A 16,337-nucleotide genomic window follows, 5' to 3' on the forward strand; every position below is an offset into this window, starting at 1 on the left:
TTTTGTTGTATATATATATTTTTCAGAATTAAAAGAGATTTTCCTAAAAACTTTGGTGTGAAGCCCAAGTTAAAAAACATATACCTATTCAGTAGAGCTCCATTGCTTACCAAATTAAATTCAAATGACCTATCATGGCAGAAAGGACCCCAACCTAGCATTCTAGGCACAGCTTTCCTTCTTGCACAAAACCATTCCATGATCCCCAGACAGGCCCCAGACTCTCATAACTCCAAAATATTGTTCAGGCTGTTACTTCTGTTCCTTGCACTCTCAGCCTGAGCTTTCAAGTGCCTTCTCAACCTCCAGTGTCCAGCCAGCTCACGGCCACCTCTCCCAATCTTTCCTTCCGGGCCCTTTGGCCTCTGGACTTGGGTAGGCGTGCTGTCAGTGTGTCTGCTCCTTACCTGGGCACCGAGCGCCCTGAGGACAGGGACTGTGCTATGGCTTCATTTCTGATCCAGGGCCCAGTACAGTGCCTGGCAGGCAGTCCATTCTCCTGAGCTGGGGGAACTGACTAATCCCTCATTATAACTAAAGTGTGAATGCAAACTGCATTCGGTAAGACTGAGCGATGGCATCTTCCCACAGTGATATGGCTTGGGGGAAAAATCCTTTATTTCAGCATAGAGTCATGAATGAACAGACATCTCTGCTTCTATGTGATCATGAGATCAAGTTCTGAGCTTCATTTCTTCATCTGTAAAATGGGAATAATATCACCCTTATAAGATTATTAAGATTAAATGAGATATAATTTGGAAAATAGCTGGGACAGACCTTGCTATATAGAAAATGTCAAAAAAAAAAAAATGTGAGCCTGCTTTACTTATTATAGTAGATACCAAAAACATGGCAGCTATTATCATTATTATATCCAGGTCTTATTGATCATTTGAATTGAGGCTTTTTTTCTATCTTTCCTAATAGATGATGCTGGCCTAACAAAACAATATATTTTCTTATTAAATCTCTAACACGTAGCATGGTTTCTTCTATATGGTATAATATATAGGTGTTAGATAAAATTTGCAGGTTAATCAATACATTACTGGTCATGTTTAATTTTATAGATTTACCCCCCCCATGTTTATTCAGGAACACTTTAAATATGAATCTATGAGGTTAACAATGGAGGTTAACAATTTTAAATGCAAATAAGCATTTTAAAATAGAAAAGGTATAAATATTGTGAGCTTTCATAAAGCAAACATGTACAACAGGGGTAATCATCATATATTTCAATGTAATTAAAAGTATTAATTTTAAAAACAGATAATCCCAACTCACCTCTGTTCCCACAAAGAACTTTGTGCAGAAGTCCTCTATCGGCCTGAGGAGGTTGTTCAGCCCACTTTCCAGGTTCTGGTACGGGTTCATTTCATCAGTCTTTACGACGATGTTCTGAACTAACACTTTGTCTTTCAGAGGAATATGGAGAGAAGAAGCACATATTTATAGTGAATGATCTTTAAAAAATATAGTTAGTTTATATTTTCTGTCCATTGCCATACACGTCTGCCCCGTATCTTCCAAGGTGGGATGAGTGAAAATCCCAGCATTTTTAGACCTCTAAGTTAGCAGTGGAATGCTTTTTTCTTTTTACAAAACAAAGCTTATGTAAGACCCTCTGTATGTAAAATTGATGGACGCTGCGTTGCTCTTTGAAGTATTACCTGGGTGGTAATGGGGAAATCCATCTGCCTACCTTGCAGGGGCTCTGAAAGGTTTCATGGCACATGTGAAAACCATTTCGCCTAGCCGGTTTCGCTCAGTGGATAGAGTGTCGGCCTGCAGACTGAAGGGTTCGGGTTTGATTCTGGTAAAGGGCACATGCCCAGGTTGCGGGCTCGATCCCCAGTTGGGGGCATGCAGGAGGCAGCCAGTCAGTGATTCTCTCTCATCATTGATGTTTCTATCTTTCCCTTCTTCTCTGAAATAATAATAATAATAAATATATGCAAATATATATAAACCACTTCTATGTATTTCCACCATTGCAAAATTATTTATAGTAAAAATTGGACACAATATATCCCCTGGGTGATATCACCCTTGATGTGCTCAATAAGATTTTCTAATGAGAAACTCATGTCATTTTTATTCAGTTGGCATCAAATGGAAAATTTGAAAGCAATTCAAGATTAGTTTTTTAAGTGTGAAAATTCTTTAACTTCTAAAAAATAAATCCATCTGGAATATATCACTTGTTTGTCATAAGCACAGCATATATGACATTATTTGTTTTCTAATTATCCTGGATGTATGAATTAGAGGCCCAGTGAATGAAATTCGTGCACCGGGTGGCGGGCCCAGTCTGCACCCTCTCTAATCTGGGACATCCCTCTCACAATCCAGGACTGTGGGAGTTGGCTGAAGGCAACAACCCCTGTTATGACCTAAATGGCAGGTAAAGCGTGAGTGGGCTATGGCCACTAGATGGCAACAGAGTACCAGGCACTGCTGCTGAGATAAGGAGGCTTTGAGAAGCCTTGTGATTCACAGCTGGGTATTAGATGTATTGATATAATAGGATTTGTTTGTTTTTTAGATGTCCTGTCATTTAACTGAAGACTAAAAATTTATAAATGGATGCCCGGCTGGTGTGGCTCAGTGGCTGAGTGTGGAACCATGAACCAGGAGGTCATGGTTCCATTCCTGGTCAAGGCAAATGCTTTGGTTATAGGCTCAATCCCCAACAGGGGGCGTTCAGATAAATGATTCTCTCTCATAATTAATGTTTCTACCTCACTCTCCCTCTTCCTTCCTTTCTGAAATCAGTAAAAAAAAATAAAAAATAAAAAAATTAATTTTATAAAAGAAAATTCTTTTGATAAAGGCAAATGTTTTGAAAATATTATAGTTAACTGGTGACTCTTGTACATTTTCCTTATGCATTGTCCTCAAGGTGGAATATTCAAGCATACTTTATATATATATTGATTTCAGAGAGGAAGGAAGAGGAAGAAAGAGATAGAAACATCTACGATAAGAGAGAATCATGGATCAGCTGCCTCCTATAAGTCCCCCACTGGGGATCAAGCCCACAACCCAGGAATGTGCCCTTGACTGGAATCGAACCTGGGACCTTTCAGTTCGCAGGCCAATGCTCTATCCATTGAGCCAAACTGGCTAGGGTCATAAAGTTTTGATAGCTTACATGTGCATCCTTCAGTTATTTCAACAAAGGTGTATGGGTTGAAATAGATTTAAAAATAAATTATTATTTCTTTACTCAGTTTTATCATGATGCTGTAGAAATATTAAATTTTTTATTATATTCAGATTAAGAATAGTAATTTCGTTTTTTAGTACTTCATAAATGATTTTGCTAGAGTTATGTTTCATTCTATAGAATTATTCTTTGAGCATATTCATATTCATTACATGGGCTTCATTAAATTTTTAAAATGTATTAAGTTCTCAAAAATACATGAATGTACTCAATAAATGTTTGTGAAACTGAATTAAAGTAAATTGTTTCAAGTCTTTTTGTGTGTAAAGACAGTTTTAATGTGTTGGCTATAGCTATTATAGCCATTATAAAGTTCCATATTGGAGGGTTTGACTTTTGGTACTCCTTTAACAAATTATTCTAGCAAGTAACCTTAGACATAGAAGTGACAAACACTCAAACTATCAAATGATTTTTTTATAATGTTGTTTTATTGTTGAGAATATTACAGATGTTCCCAAATTTTCCCCCTTTGTTCTTCCTCACCCATCTCCCCTCCAACCCCACACCTTCACCTGATTATTTTCTGTGTCCATAGGCTATGATTAATTTGTACTTCTAAATCCCTTTTCCTTTTTCACCCATTCCCCCACACCCTCTCTTTTCTGGCCACTGTCAAAATGTTCTCTGAATCTGAGTCAGTTTCTGTTCTGCTTATTCATTTATTTTGATTTTTAGATTCAATTGTTGATATATATGCATTTATTGCCATTTTATTGTTCATATTTTTCCCTCTTTTTCTTCCTCCTCACCATTCTCCTCCCCTTCCTCCTCCTCTTTTTCTTCCTTCTCCTTTTTCAAAAAGACCCTTTAACATTTCATGTAGAACTAATTTAGTAGTGATGAACTCCTTTAGCTTTTTCGTGTCTATGATGCTCTTTATCTGACTTTCGCACTTCTAAATAATAACTTTGCTGGGCAGAGTGATCTTGGTTATACTGGAAGGTCCTTGCTTTTCACCACTTTGAATATTTCTTGCCACTCCCTTCTGGACCGAAAAGTTTCTGTTGAGAAATCAGCTGACAGTTGTATGGGTGCTCCCTTGAAGATAACTAACAGCTTTTCTCTTGATGCTTTTAAGATTCTCTTTGTCTTTAACCATGGCATTTTAATTATGATGTGTCTTGCTGTGGGCCTCTTTGGGTTCCTCTTGTTAGGGACTTCCTGTGCTTCCTGGACTTGTGTGGCTATTTCTTTCACCAGGTAAAGGAAGTTTTCTATCATTTTTTCAAATAGGTTTTTCAATTTCTTGTTCCTTCTCTTCTCCTTCCAGCACCCTCATGATGCAAATGTTGGTCTACTTGAGGTTTTCCAGAGGCTCCTTACACTATCTTCATATTTTTGTATTCCTTTTTCTTTCTGCTGTTCTGATTGGGTGTCTTTTGCTTCCTTATATTCCAAATTCTTGATTTGATTTTTGGCATCTTCTACTCTATTGTTTGTTCCATGTAAATCATTCTTTATTTCAGTTACTGTATTCTTCATTTCTGACTGGTCCTTGTTTATGTTGTTGAGATCCTCACTAAGTTTCTTGAAGTACTCAGTAAGTTCCTTGATCATCCTTATGACCATTTTTTTTTTTAATCACTATATTTGGTAGTTTTCTTGCTTCTATTTCATTTACTTCTTTTTCTGGGGATTTCTCCTGATTTTTTCATTTGTGACATGTGTCTTTGTCTCCCCATTTTGGCTGCTTCTCTGTGTTTGTTTCTATGTATTAGGTAGATCTGCTATGTCTCCCAGACTCAGTAGAGTGATCTTGTATGGTAGGTATCCTATAGGGCCCATTGGCTCAGCTTCCTCAATCATCTGAACCAGGTGTGCCTCTGTGTGGGTTGTGTGAACTATCATATTGTGGTTGAGCCTTGATTGATGTTGGCATCACTGGGAGGGATTGACTCCCAGATAAATCAATTGTGAGGATCAACTGTGACTATAGTGGAAGAGCTGCTATGCAGGAGACACCCCTATGGAGCAGGACTTGCTTCAGTGGGGCTTTGGTGCTCACCCCTTGAGTGTGTCACTCATGGCATTGGTAGGGTTGTAGTCTGATGTGCTCAAAGCTGACCACCCAATGCATTGGCTCTGGAGCCTACCAGGAGTGCAAAATCAGCAGGCCAATTGCTGCTTGTTTGAGAGATTTTAGGAATGTCTGAAGCATGAGGCAAGAGAGACCAGTTGAATGGAAAAGCCAATGGAAATGGCTTGGTTTAACCTGTAAGTACGGAGGGGCAGAGTTTCAAGAAATCACCAGGGCAGGGAGAAAAGTGTGAGCCAGGCTGATGAAGATTCAGATATGGCAACTGTCTGTTGGCTCTGTGGTGGGGAGGGCTCATCAAAGGAACAATGGCCTTTGCCAGCACTTCTGTCTGGGAGAAAGCTGCCCGTCCACCTCTTGCCCTGATTCCAGACAAGTTAGTTTTTCCCTGATTGTCTCAGGTTCCTTTCAAGCTGCTGCCCCAGCCCTGGAGTTCAGGGGGAGTGAGTCCATGTTGTGGGCCCTCTAAGAGGAGCTGCCTGTGGCTCCAGCAGCCTCCTATCACTCAGCTGCAATCCCTGCTAGTTTTTACAGCCAGAAGTTGTGGAGTGTGGGAAGCACGGGACCTGGTTGCAAAGTTTGTAAGGAAGAAATTCTGAAAGAATTTTCTGTGGGAGTTGGCTGAAGGCAACCACCCCTATTTATCAGAATGCCCTAGGGGAGTTGGTTGAAGATGACCACCCCTAATTGTTCCTTGATCTTTACAAACAATTCTGTGTACCTGCAGGCCTTTGGGTGTTGGCTGAAATTTAATGCTTAATCTTTATGCCTAAAGGACACTGCAGACACCTGTGTCCTCCCAAGAATGCTTACCCTGCTAATTATATCTAAAAGTTAAACTTTAAGCCAAACTACTGTTACAATAAAAGCCTGAAGAGGCAGATGAACGAGGCTGTTTGGTTTCTCTAGCCAGGCAGTCCCTTAGCTCTCTTTTTCACAGAAACGCACGTCAGAATAATCATTCATCTGTCACTCAGGGTCTGCTGATCAGTCTCAGCAGTGGGGGCTTTTCTTACCAGCACTGGAACCCTAGGCTGGTGTGGGGCTGGGAGCCCTCACTCCTCAGGGAAACCTCCAGAGCCAAGATATCCCTCAGATTTTAAACCGCCACACGTGTATGGGACCAGCTGGTTCCGCGCTTCTGCCCCACAGCTCCGCCTTTCCTACCAGTCTCTATGTACTTCTTCTTTAACCCTTTGCACTCCGCTGTCCCCTCTCAGGGGACATCGGAATTCTAGCATATCACTCGGATGTCCCCTCTCAGGGGACATTGCAGTTTATTAGTGATTACAGGGAAATGAGTTAATTCAACGCACGTTTCGCAAAGTAGCGTCGAGTAGCTGGTAGCCAATGTCCAGAATGGTTCGGAGTAGCTGGTAGCCAATGTCCAGAATGGTTCGGAGTGCAAAGGGTTAATTTCACTATTTGTAGGACTTCCTTTCAGCTAGATTTTAGGTGGCTCTGAATGATGGCTGTTCTGTTTTTTAGTTGCAATTTTGATGTGGGGTGTGGTGATTGCTGCATTTCCCTACATTGCCATCTTGACAAGAGCTTCAATGCTTTTTTAAATAAAGGCACTTACCTTGTGTTTTGTTAATGAAATGGTCTTTACCCAAGCTTAGCCTGACTGGACAGTGGTCTAAACTTGTTTCACCTTTAGACAGTCTTAGCTTTTGGAAAGAAAATACAAGAAAAATTATTTCCATATATCCTTAAATTATTCTTGCTTTGCCCTTCTGCCCCAAGATTGCTGTTTTCTATCTCCCTGTCTTTCTCCCTTCTCCCTCAGATTTCTAGCTGGCTTTTCCCATGGAAAGTGCCTAAAACATAGTTTCTAAAACCATGCTACTCAAGGGAATGTATCTGGGGGGCTCATTTCCAAATCCCAGAGTCTTATGTGTTGTGTAATTTCTGAAAATGTTTTGTTTGTTTTGTTTCCTAACACACACTCCCTAAATCTTTCAGTTAAACAAAAGCTTCAGAAAGATGTGCAGGGACCTTTCTCCTGCCCGGAGACACACCACTGCTGAGTCCTCGGGGGCATGCCCCTGAGTTACAGAAGTAGCCTGGGCCTGCACCATCATAGAAAATGGCCACACTTTACATTATTCCCATGGCCCCCTGCCAACTTTTCTTCATCAGAATGTTTGTTCACATGCTGTACCATTATTCTCAGGTAAGATTTTGTTTGCTTGTTTCTTTTTAAATGATTTAAAGCTTAGTGAATCCTTGCCCAGAACATTTCCAATAATCTATTTCTAATCCCAGTTTCTTCAGGAAAATTCTCATCCCTTCATGCTCTGTCTTCAAATACAAAATAATGTAATTCTAGTAGTACTTACAAATCAAATTTTTTTTAAAAAAAGTTTTAAGTTTGGAATTAGACTTAGACATTCCAAAGAAAGAAAGCCATCAACACAAGCAGTCCAGTCATACTTTCCAGACACAACCCACCATAGCCATATCTTCCTTAAATTAAAATTGCTTTTCTTTTTTTTAAGCTAAAGATCTATGTGATCTGAAGAGAAACCAGAGTATTACTTTTCTTTTATATACATTTTTAAAAATTGATTTTTAGAGAGAGATTTGTTGTTCCACGTATTGATGCACTCATTGGTTGATTCCTGTATGTGCCCTGACCAGAGATCAAACTTGAAACCTTGGCATATTGGGATGATGCTCTAACCAAATGAACTATTCTGACAGAGCATTAAATTAAAATGGCTTTTCTTTTACTTTTTAATATATATTTTTAAATTGATTTTAGAGAAGAAGAGAAAGCGAGAGAGAGAGAGAGAGAGAGAAACATCAATGATGAGAGAGAATCATTGATGGCTGCCTCCTGCATTCCTCCTCCTGGGGATTGAGCCTGCAACTCAGGCAGGTACTCTGACCAGGAATCAAACGGTAAGCTTCTGGTTCATAGGTTGATGCTCAACCATTGAGCTACCCAGTTGGACAAACATTGCTTTTCTTGAAGCTCTGCATTCAAGATAAGTACCAATAATTTTTTGTTCAATTACTTTTCAGTTTTTATATGTTTTTATTGATAGGCTGGCTCAGAATCATTGATAGGCTGGCTCTTGCACACCCCCTATTGGGGATTGAGCCCACAACCTGGGCATATGCCCTTGCTCAGAATTGAACCCAGGACCTTTCAGTCTACAGGCTGACGCTCTATCCACTGAACCAAACCAGCTAGGGCTACTTTTCACTTTTATTTGGTTATAGATATTACAATACCTTTTCCTACTATTGATGGGCAAAAGATCCGGAATTTTGACTGTGATATAGGTAAAATTAACTGTTTGGGGCTAACATGGGAGCATAGCCACCTTCAAGCAACTGATATGCAATTAAAAAATTATGAACATTAGTTGTAAGTTGTGGCTTGCTTACACATGAACAAATATTAATTTCAAGTTTACAATAATTGTGATTCTGGCTTGATGTAGTCAGGCATCATCATAACTCAGTCAAGGAATTTACTGGATGAGTGAACACATGAATTAATAAAGTCCTGTGTTATTTGAGCTGCTCTACTTTTAGCCCTCCTGTCTTTTAGAGTGTACAGATGCATGTACATGTACACGAATTACATAGTATATGAAATAAATCCTATTACTTACCTTAGAGAGAGGTTTCCAGGCAAGATCTAGATGCAAAAATGTAGATGGTATGTCATTAGGAATTTCAATACTTTCTTCTTTCTTCTTCTCTGTTGGTTGAATGGTTGTTGTACCTTTCTGTTGTCTGATATCCCAAAAACATATTGTGCTTAAAAAAAAAGTTTATATATTTTTTTGGTAAGTACAAATAAGAGGTGTTATAAGCTCAGGACTACTATTCTTACTATTACACATTATCAATGTGATCATGATTATATTTTAATATCTCTGAAAATAAGATCTTTATGAAATTATTTTTTATTTCTCATTTTAGAGAAATAAGAAAGAGGGTTACTTAACAACCTTGCTGGTCTTGAAGCTGATATTATAAAATATGAGAATTGAGTTAGGACCTTATTTTTCAACATAACTTTTTTGAAATATAACTCATATACCCCCAAATTCACCCATTTAAAATGCACACTTCAATAATTTTAAATATATTCGCTGAGTTGTGCAACCATAACCATGCTAGATTTAGAATATTTTATTTATTTATTTATTTATTTATTTATTAAATATATTTTATTGATTTTTTACAGAGAGGAAGGGAGAGGGATAGAGAGCTAGAAACATCGATGAGAGAGAAACATCGATCAGCTGCCTCTTGCACATCCCCTACAGGGGATATGCCCACAACCAAGGCACATGCCCTTGACCAGAATCGAACCTGGGACCCTTGAGTCCACAGGCCAATGCTTTATCCACTGAGCCAAACCGGTTGTGGCAGAATTTGAATGCTAGATAATAGTATTACTCTTTATATTTCCTATTTCATTATGAATTTTGAGTTCTATAAATTGGGAGATGCAATTTTTAAAATAAACATTCTTCAACAGTTACCAAATTCATAAAAACATTTTCATAAATTTGCAATACAAACTTAAAGCTCTCACTTTGTAAAAGCTTTCCAAATTAAACATTGTACTCTTCATGAGATAAAATTGAATGTAAGCAATGCAAACTGCAAATTTACAGATATAAGAATGTGATGAAGCAGAATTACTTTGGATAATGTTATATAACAGCATTAAGCATGAAACATCATTAATTCTCTTTTACATCATATTTGTATCTATAAAAACAGTGCAGAGAAGGCCTGGGGAGGGGCTGAGGGTAGAGGAATGGGGACTAATGGAGAGAAAAAGGGGGAATTTACTTTCAACAATAAAGATAAATTAAAAAATATAAAGATTTATAAAATAATTTTTTAAGCAGCAAACAATCTATAAAATTCTTTCCTTTAGTTATATAAGGTTTAATAACTACAGTAAAGATTATTTAAGAAACAGAAAAAGACAATGATTTTAGAAACATCTAAGAGAAAAGAATATATTGTGTGGACACATAGAAGGTGACATTTCAGATGAGACGTACCAATCTGCCGAACAGGTGACCAGTTGACAGCATATCCCACTTCGATTCTCAAAGACAGCACCCATTCTGTTAATCTATGTTTAAAACAATATGCAGGAAGTGAGTTCTGTGCACTTAGCGCAGCAAAGACTTTTTTCTCATAGCTTTTTACTTTTTTTTTTTTATTAATTTTTCTTCGTTTTAATTTTTATTAAAAGAGCATAACACTCTCATAGAAATTTGGCAAACAGAAGGCTTTAAAAATCAAATGCATTTCTGTCACATACTTCCCAGTCTTTTTTTCACAGAAACATTTTTATGCCGTTTCCATTAAATTTTTAGCCTGGAATTATAACTCGAATGCTTACCTGTGTACTCATGAATCATGCTAATGGTTTTATTCTTATAAATGCAGATGCAAACTGCAAGCTTACATATCATAAGTTCATTACCCACTATTAGTGGACATGGAGGCTCTTTCTGTTTTTCACTATTATTTGTGGTGTCAAGCACAGGAGCTTTCAGGAGGTTGTTAAGCAGGTAAAAGCAATCGAGTGTTAAAGCAGACACCATCTGCCTGCGGCCAATGTAGTGGCACCTGCACTTTTTGAGGCACCGTGGCCCGGCTCTGCTAGCACTCAGAGGGTCACCAGGAGGGTTAATGCTCCGCAGGGCCCTGGAAGATCCCAAATTCCAACCAGTGAAGCTCTCAAATGAGGTGAAAGATGTCGGGGCAACCTGTGAAGGTGCCACTCTCAAATCAACAGGGAAACATGACCTTCCCCAATTCTCTGCTGTCCTGAGCAAAACAGCAGAGATGGGCGTTCCAGCAGCAAATTAACAGTGAGGGAGGGGGCGGGGCGGGGAGGGCCGCAGGCACTGCCCTGGGAAGGCCTGTTGGCATCACAGGAGCCAGGACCCTGGAAACCTGGCTGCCGCCGCTCTGGCTGCCCCGGGTCAGGTTCCGTGACAGCTGCCACCCTACTCTCGCATCTGATACACAATCCAGAACCCACGCTGCCTCTCCTGCTAATGAGCTACCCTGGTGCAGAAGTCTGAGACTCCAGAGGAGTGCTGGCTCTGGGGGTTTTATGTTTTCATTTCTTTAAAAAAATATTACGGAGGTTTGGAAATTAGGCTTTAAAATCAAATATAATTTCACCTTGTATTTCCCCCCCCCCCATCTTTTTTTATGGATACACTTCGCTGTGATTTGTCAGGGTGTGCATGCAATTTTGTATCTTGAGACACAAATTGCATTATTTCTTTGTATGAACTCCCAAAATATGAATTACTGGTCAAAAGTTTTGAAAACCTGGATGCTTTAAGAACCACATTGATTAATTATATTATAAAAGTTTTATGTTGCAACCAACAATGCTGGAGTTTGTGGGTTGCACCATCTCCTTTTTTCCAAAACCAGGTATTATTTAAAACTAGAGGCCCCGTGCACAAAATTCGTGCACGGGGGCATGTGTCCCTCAGCCCAGCCAGCATGCTCTTCAATCTGGGACCCCTCGAGGGATGTCTGACTGTCCAGAGGGATTGGTCCTAAATGGGCAGTCGGAAATTCCTCTCACAATCCAGGACGGCTGGCTCCCAACTGCTTGCTTGCCTGCCTTTCTGAATGCCCCTAACCACTTCTGCCTGACAGCCTGATCACCCTCTAACCACTGCCCTGCCAGCCTGATTGGTGCCTAACTGCTCCCCTGCCAGCCTGTTTGCCCCTAACTAACCTCCCCTGCAGATTTGGTCACCTTCAACTGCTCTCCACTGCAGGCCAGGGTCGCCCCCAACTTCCCTCCTCTGTTGGCTGGTCATCCCTAACTTCCCTCCCCTGAAGGCTTGATCACCCCCAACTGCCCTCCCTTGCAGGCCTTGTTCCTCCCAACTGCCCTCCCCTGCTGGCCATCTTGTGGTGGCCATCTTGTGTCCACATGGAGGCAGCCATCTTTGACCACATGGGGGCAGCCATCTTGTGTGTTGGAGTGATGGTCAATTTGCATATTACTCTTTTATTAAATAGAATAGAGGCCTGGTGCTTGGGTAGGGCCAGCTGGTTTGCCCTGAAGGGTGTCCCGGGTCAGGGTGGGGATTTCCTTGGGGTGTGGGGTGGCTGGGGTGATGGGCCTGTGGTGGTTTGCAGGCCAGCCACCCCCTGCAGTGAGAAGTGGAGGCCTTGGTATTGGGGATTTATTTATCTTCTATAATTGAAACTTTGTAGCCTTGAGTGGAGTCCACAGCCAGCCAGGGTGTGCGGGAAGCTTGGCTTCCTCCATGGCCAGGGAATCCCAAGCCTCCTGCTTGCTTCATGGCTACAGCCATCTTGGTTGGATTAATTTGCATACTCACTCCTGATTGGCTTGTGGGTGTGGTCTGTGGGTGTAGTGAAGGTACAGTCAATTTGTATATTACTCTTTTATTAGATAGGATTTTCATTAAAAAATTAAAGAGGTCCAAAATTGTACATTATTGTTGCTCTATTATTAATTTCTTTGATATTAGAAAGTCTAAATGACTTTCATCTTTATACACTAGTTGCTTTTCAGTCAGTATATTTTTTTGCTTATTTTCTGGAAATTTTGTATTTACCATATTTGGGACACATTTTTCTTCATTTTGTTATTTGCTTTTATTTTTATTTTTTAATATTTTATTAATTTTTTTTTTTTTTTTTTTTTTTTTTTTTTTTTTACAGAGAGGAAGTGAAAAGTAGAGGGATAGAGAGCTAGAAACATTAATGAGAGAGAATCATCGATTCAGCTGCCTCCTGCACACTCCCCACTGGGGATGTGCCCACAACCAAGGTACATGCTCTTGACTGGAATCAAATCCAGGATTCTTTAGTCCACAGGCTGACACACTATCCACTGAGCCAAACTGGCTAGGGCTGTTCTTTATTTTTTAATTGAGAAATTTACATGTGTACTTTAGAGTTCCTTCAATGTAAATTAGTTTAGAAAACAATCTCCATTCCAGAAATATGATATTTTATTTGATTGGTTATAATTTTCCTGTGATGCTGTTATTTAAATGTATAGTCACCTGAATTAATTTGGTGACTTAATTAATAATAATAATTAATAGCATGAGTTGAAATGGAGTTCCTTCTCTTGGGTTGTAACTTCTATTACCATGTAATAAACTTTTTTTTTTAATATATATTTTATTGATTTTTTACAGAGAGGAAGAAAGAGGGATAGAGAGTTAGAAACATCGATGAGAGAGAATCATCGATCAGCTGCCTCTTGCACACCCCCTACTGGGGATGTGCCCGCAACCAAGGTACATGCCCTTGACTGGAATCGAACCCGGGACCTTTGAGTCCCCAGGCTGATGCTCTATCCACTGAGCCAAACTGGTTTTGGCTAAACTTTTATATATAATAGAAACTATATCTGCACTATTTATTTTGGTCCATTTAACTTTTCAAAGTATTGTTGCTTTGCATAATCCATTTGAATAGCTTAAAGGGCTAATCACCTTTTAGAGCTCTAATTTTTCACATATCCTATATAATAAAAGCCTAATATGCTAAATGTCTGGTTGTCTGGTAACCAGTCAATTGTTCAACCAATCAAAGCACAATATGCTAATAATATGCTTAGGCTGCTCATCTGCTCACTATGACATGCACTGACCACCAGAGGCAGAGACTTCGATCTGTAGGTTAGCTTGCTACTGGGTCCAACTGATCGGGATTGAGAGAGATGGGCCAAACATCCCTTTGTGCCCTCTCTCGGCTCCTCCCTGGCCCTGATTGTGCACTGGCCTGGCCTGTGCTCTCTCACAATCTGGGACCCCTCAGGGGATGTCAGAGAGCTGGTTTCGGCCTGATCCTGCAGGCCACTCCCCTCAGGAGGGCACCAGACAACTGGCTCAAGGCTGACGAGCCTCTCCCAATCAGGATTGATTAGGAGTGAGCCTGCAGCAGGCGCAGTGGGGCCAGGATGAGCAGGCGTGGCAGGCATTGGACTATGGTTTTTGGCCTGATCCCCGCAGGCTATCCTGAGGGACCCCACCCATGCACAAATTTGGGCACTGGGCCTCTAGTTCTTTAATATCTCACTTGTTAATCCTTCAAAGTACACAGTAGACCTTGAGTGTCCTTGAGTGAGACATTTGGGGATCTTACTAGTTTACAAATCCACAAAAGTGACTTTGTGAGTCAAGTACGGAACCGCAGAGCCAAACTGCAACGCCAATGCTGGGCTCCCTCACTGCACAGCTGGTTCTTGCCTCCCAGCCCCAGGGCTCACTCAGTTCAAGGCTGCCTTGGCACAATTCCTAGATGTCTCAGCTCTTCAGAGTTGCCTGCTCCAAATTTTAAATCCTCAGTCTAAGGTTATAAAATATTTACACTTTACTTTTATATATCAAATCCTCATCTCCGCTATTATATTATGTCGACACTACATGATATAACATCTACATTTTTCAGTTCTTTTAAGCCATGGAGGTTGAAACTTGCCATCAGGTATGGGTCTGGTAACAGTGATGCAACTCTTTGGTGCCCACTTCCTGGTTATTTCAGTGTAAATGTAAATGGATTGTTGACTTCAAACATCCTCTTAGGACAAAATCTTCCAAACGTTTTCAATCCAGCAGAAGGGAACCAGGAAGCCACTGAGACTCACCTCAAAGGTGTCCGACAGCCAGTGTATATCTGTAATTACTTTCTTATGTCCATTTTCTATCGAGGAGACTGCACAGTGTCTGATATACATTGCTTCTTTATTATCGTCTGGTTCAAGGAGAAACATGGGCTGGAAAATTGTTAAAAGAAAGTTATGTGCTAGTTTCAGAGCAAGTATAAACGAACTCATACTTGACTCATCAGACCAATTAAAATTAATAACTTGGAGAAATAGCGGTTCAAAGAAAAACAGACACTAGTGTTTCTATATATCATATAGTTAGGGAATAACATTATATACTTTTCCCTTCTTATTAGTCTAAGATTTTATCTCTAAACTTAACAAAAATGGTTGACCCACTCCCTAAAGAATCAACGATGTCCTATTTCTGAAAAAGTACTCTTGGTGTGCACACAAGGCCACACTCCTTTGTTGGTAAGACGCCTGTTGATATCCAGGTTGGAGAACTAGGGTGGAGATGTATAAACCTTGGGTAAGAACTGAGCTGGGAGCTCAGGAAGCATTCCCTTAACCTCTTGGCAGAATCCACAGCTTCAAAAAACCATAGTATATTATTACCCCCTTCATGTTATGTATGAGAAAATGTCCAAATATACAGGACTCTGACCCAGAGCTTGGAGATGCGGTCTTCTGTCTGGCACTCCTTCAACTACATCCCTTTAGGAAACTTACCTACCATTTCATTTTATTTAATGACTAGAGGCCCAGTGCATGAAATTCATGCACAGGGCCGTGGGGAGGGGGCGTCCCTCAGCTGAGCCTGCACCCTCTCCAATCTCGGACATCCCTCTCACAATCCAGGACTGCTGGTTCCCAACTGCTCGCCTGCCTGCCTTCCTGATTGCCCATAACCGCTTCTGCCTGCCAGCCTGATCACCTTCTAACCACTCCCCTGCCAACCTGATTGATGTCTAACTACTTCCCTGACAGCCTGTTTGCCCCCAACTTCCCTCCTCTGCCAGCTTGTTCATCCCTAACTGCCCTTCCCTGTAGGGTTGATCGCCTCCAACTACCCTCCCTTGGAGGCCTGGTGCCTTCCAACTGCCCTCCCCTGCTGGCCATCTTGTGGTGGCCATCTTGTGTCCACATGGGGGCAGGATCTTTGACCACATGGGGGCATCCATCTTGTGTGTTCGAGTGATGGTCAATCTGCATACTACTCTTTTATTAGATAGGACAATAACAATAACAAAAAAAAAAAAAAAAAAAAAAAAAAAAAGAGAACTTAACAGCCTACTGTGGTGTTTGAATCAAGGGCCTACATGAAAGCGATTCAGAATCATGTTCAAAGCAGATGTGAAGGTTTGGGAAATAGAATCCCTCCCCCACTCCCACCCCGAGTCTTTGTTTAACTTGGCAGCTCTGTTATATACTTTTTAATA

The 16,337-nt window shown here is 40.5% G+C and overlaps 2 protein-coding genes across 4 annotated transcripts in view; both read right to left on the minus strand.

Moving 5' to 3' along the window:
• The window catches only part of DNASE2B (deoxyribonuclease 2 beta), a 684,289-nt gene that overhangs the window by 134,052 nt on the left and 533,900 nt on the right, over positions 1-16,337 (minus strand). The window lies entirely within an intron of this gene.
• The window catches only part of DNAI3 (dynein axonemal intermediate chain 3), an 80,270-nt gene that overhangs the window by 23,111 nt on the left and 40,822 nt on the right, over positions 1-16,337 (minus strand). Inside the window, exons 13-17 of the mRNA XM_084875198.1 lie at positions 14,935-15,063; positions 10,319-10,392; positions 8,903-9,050; positions 6,856-6,943; positions 1,291-1,421 (exon numbers count right to left, since the gene is read on the minus strand). Coding sequence (XP_084731324.1) covers positions 1,291-1,421; positions 6,856-6,943; positions 8,903-9,050; positions 10,319-10,392; positions 14,935-15,063 — 570 coding nt within the window. The remainder of the gene's footprint in view (positions 1-1,290; positions 1,422-6,855; positions 6,944-8,902; positions 9,051-10,318; positions 10,393-14,934; positions 15,064-16,337) is intronic.

The sequence above is a fragment of the Pipistrellus hanaki genome (genome assembly GCF_964339955.1).
Source record: "Pipistrellus hanaki genome assembly, chromosome: 2".
Taxonomy (NCBI): Eukaryota; Metazoa; Chordata; class Mammalia; order Chiroptera; family Vespertilionidae; genus Pipistrellus; species Pipistrellus hanaki.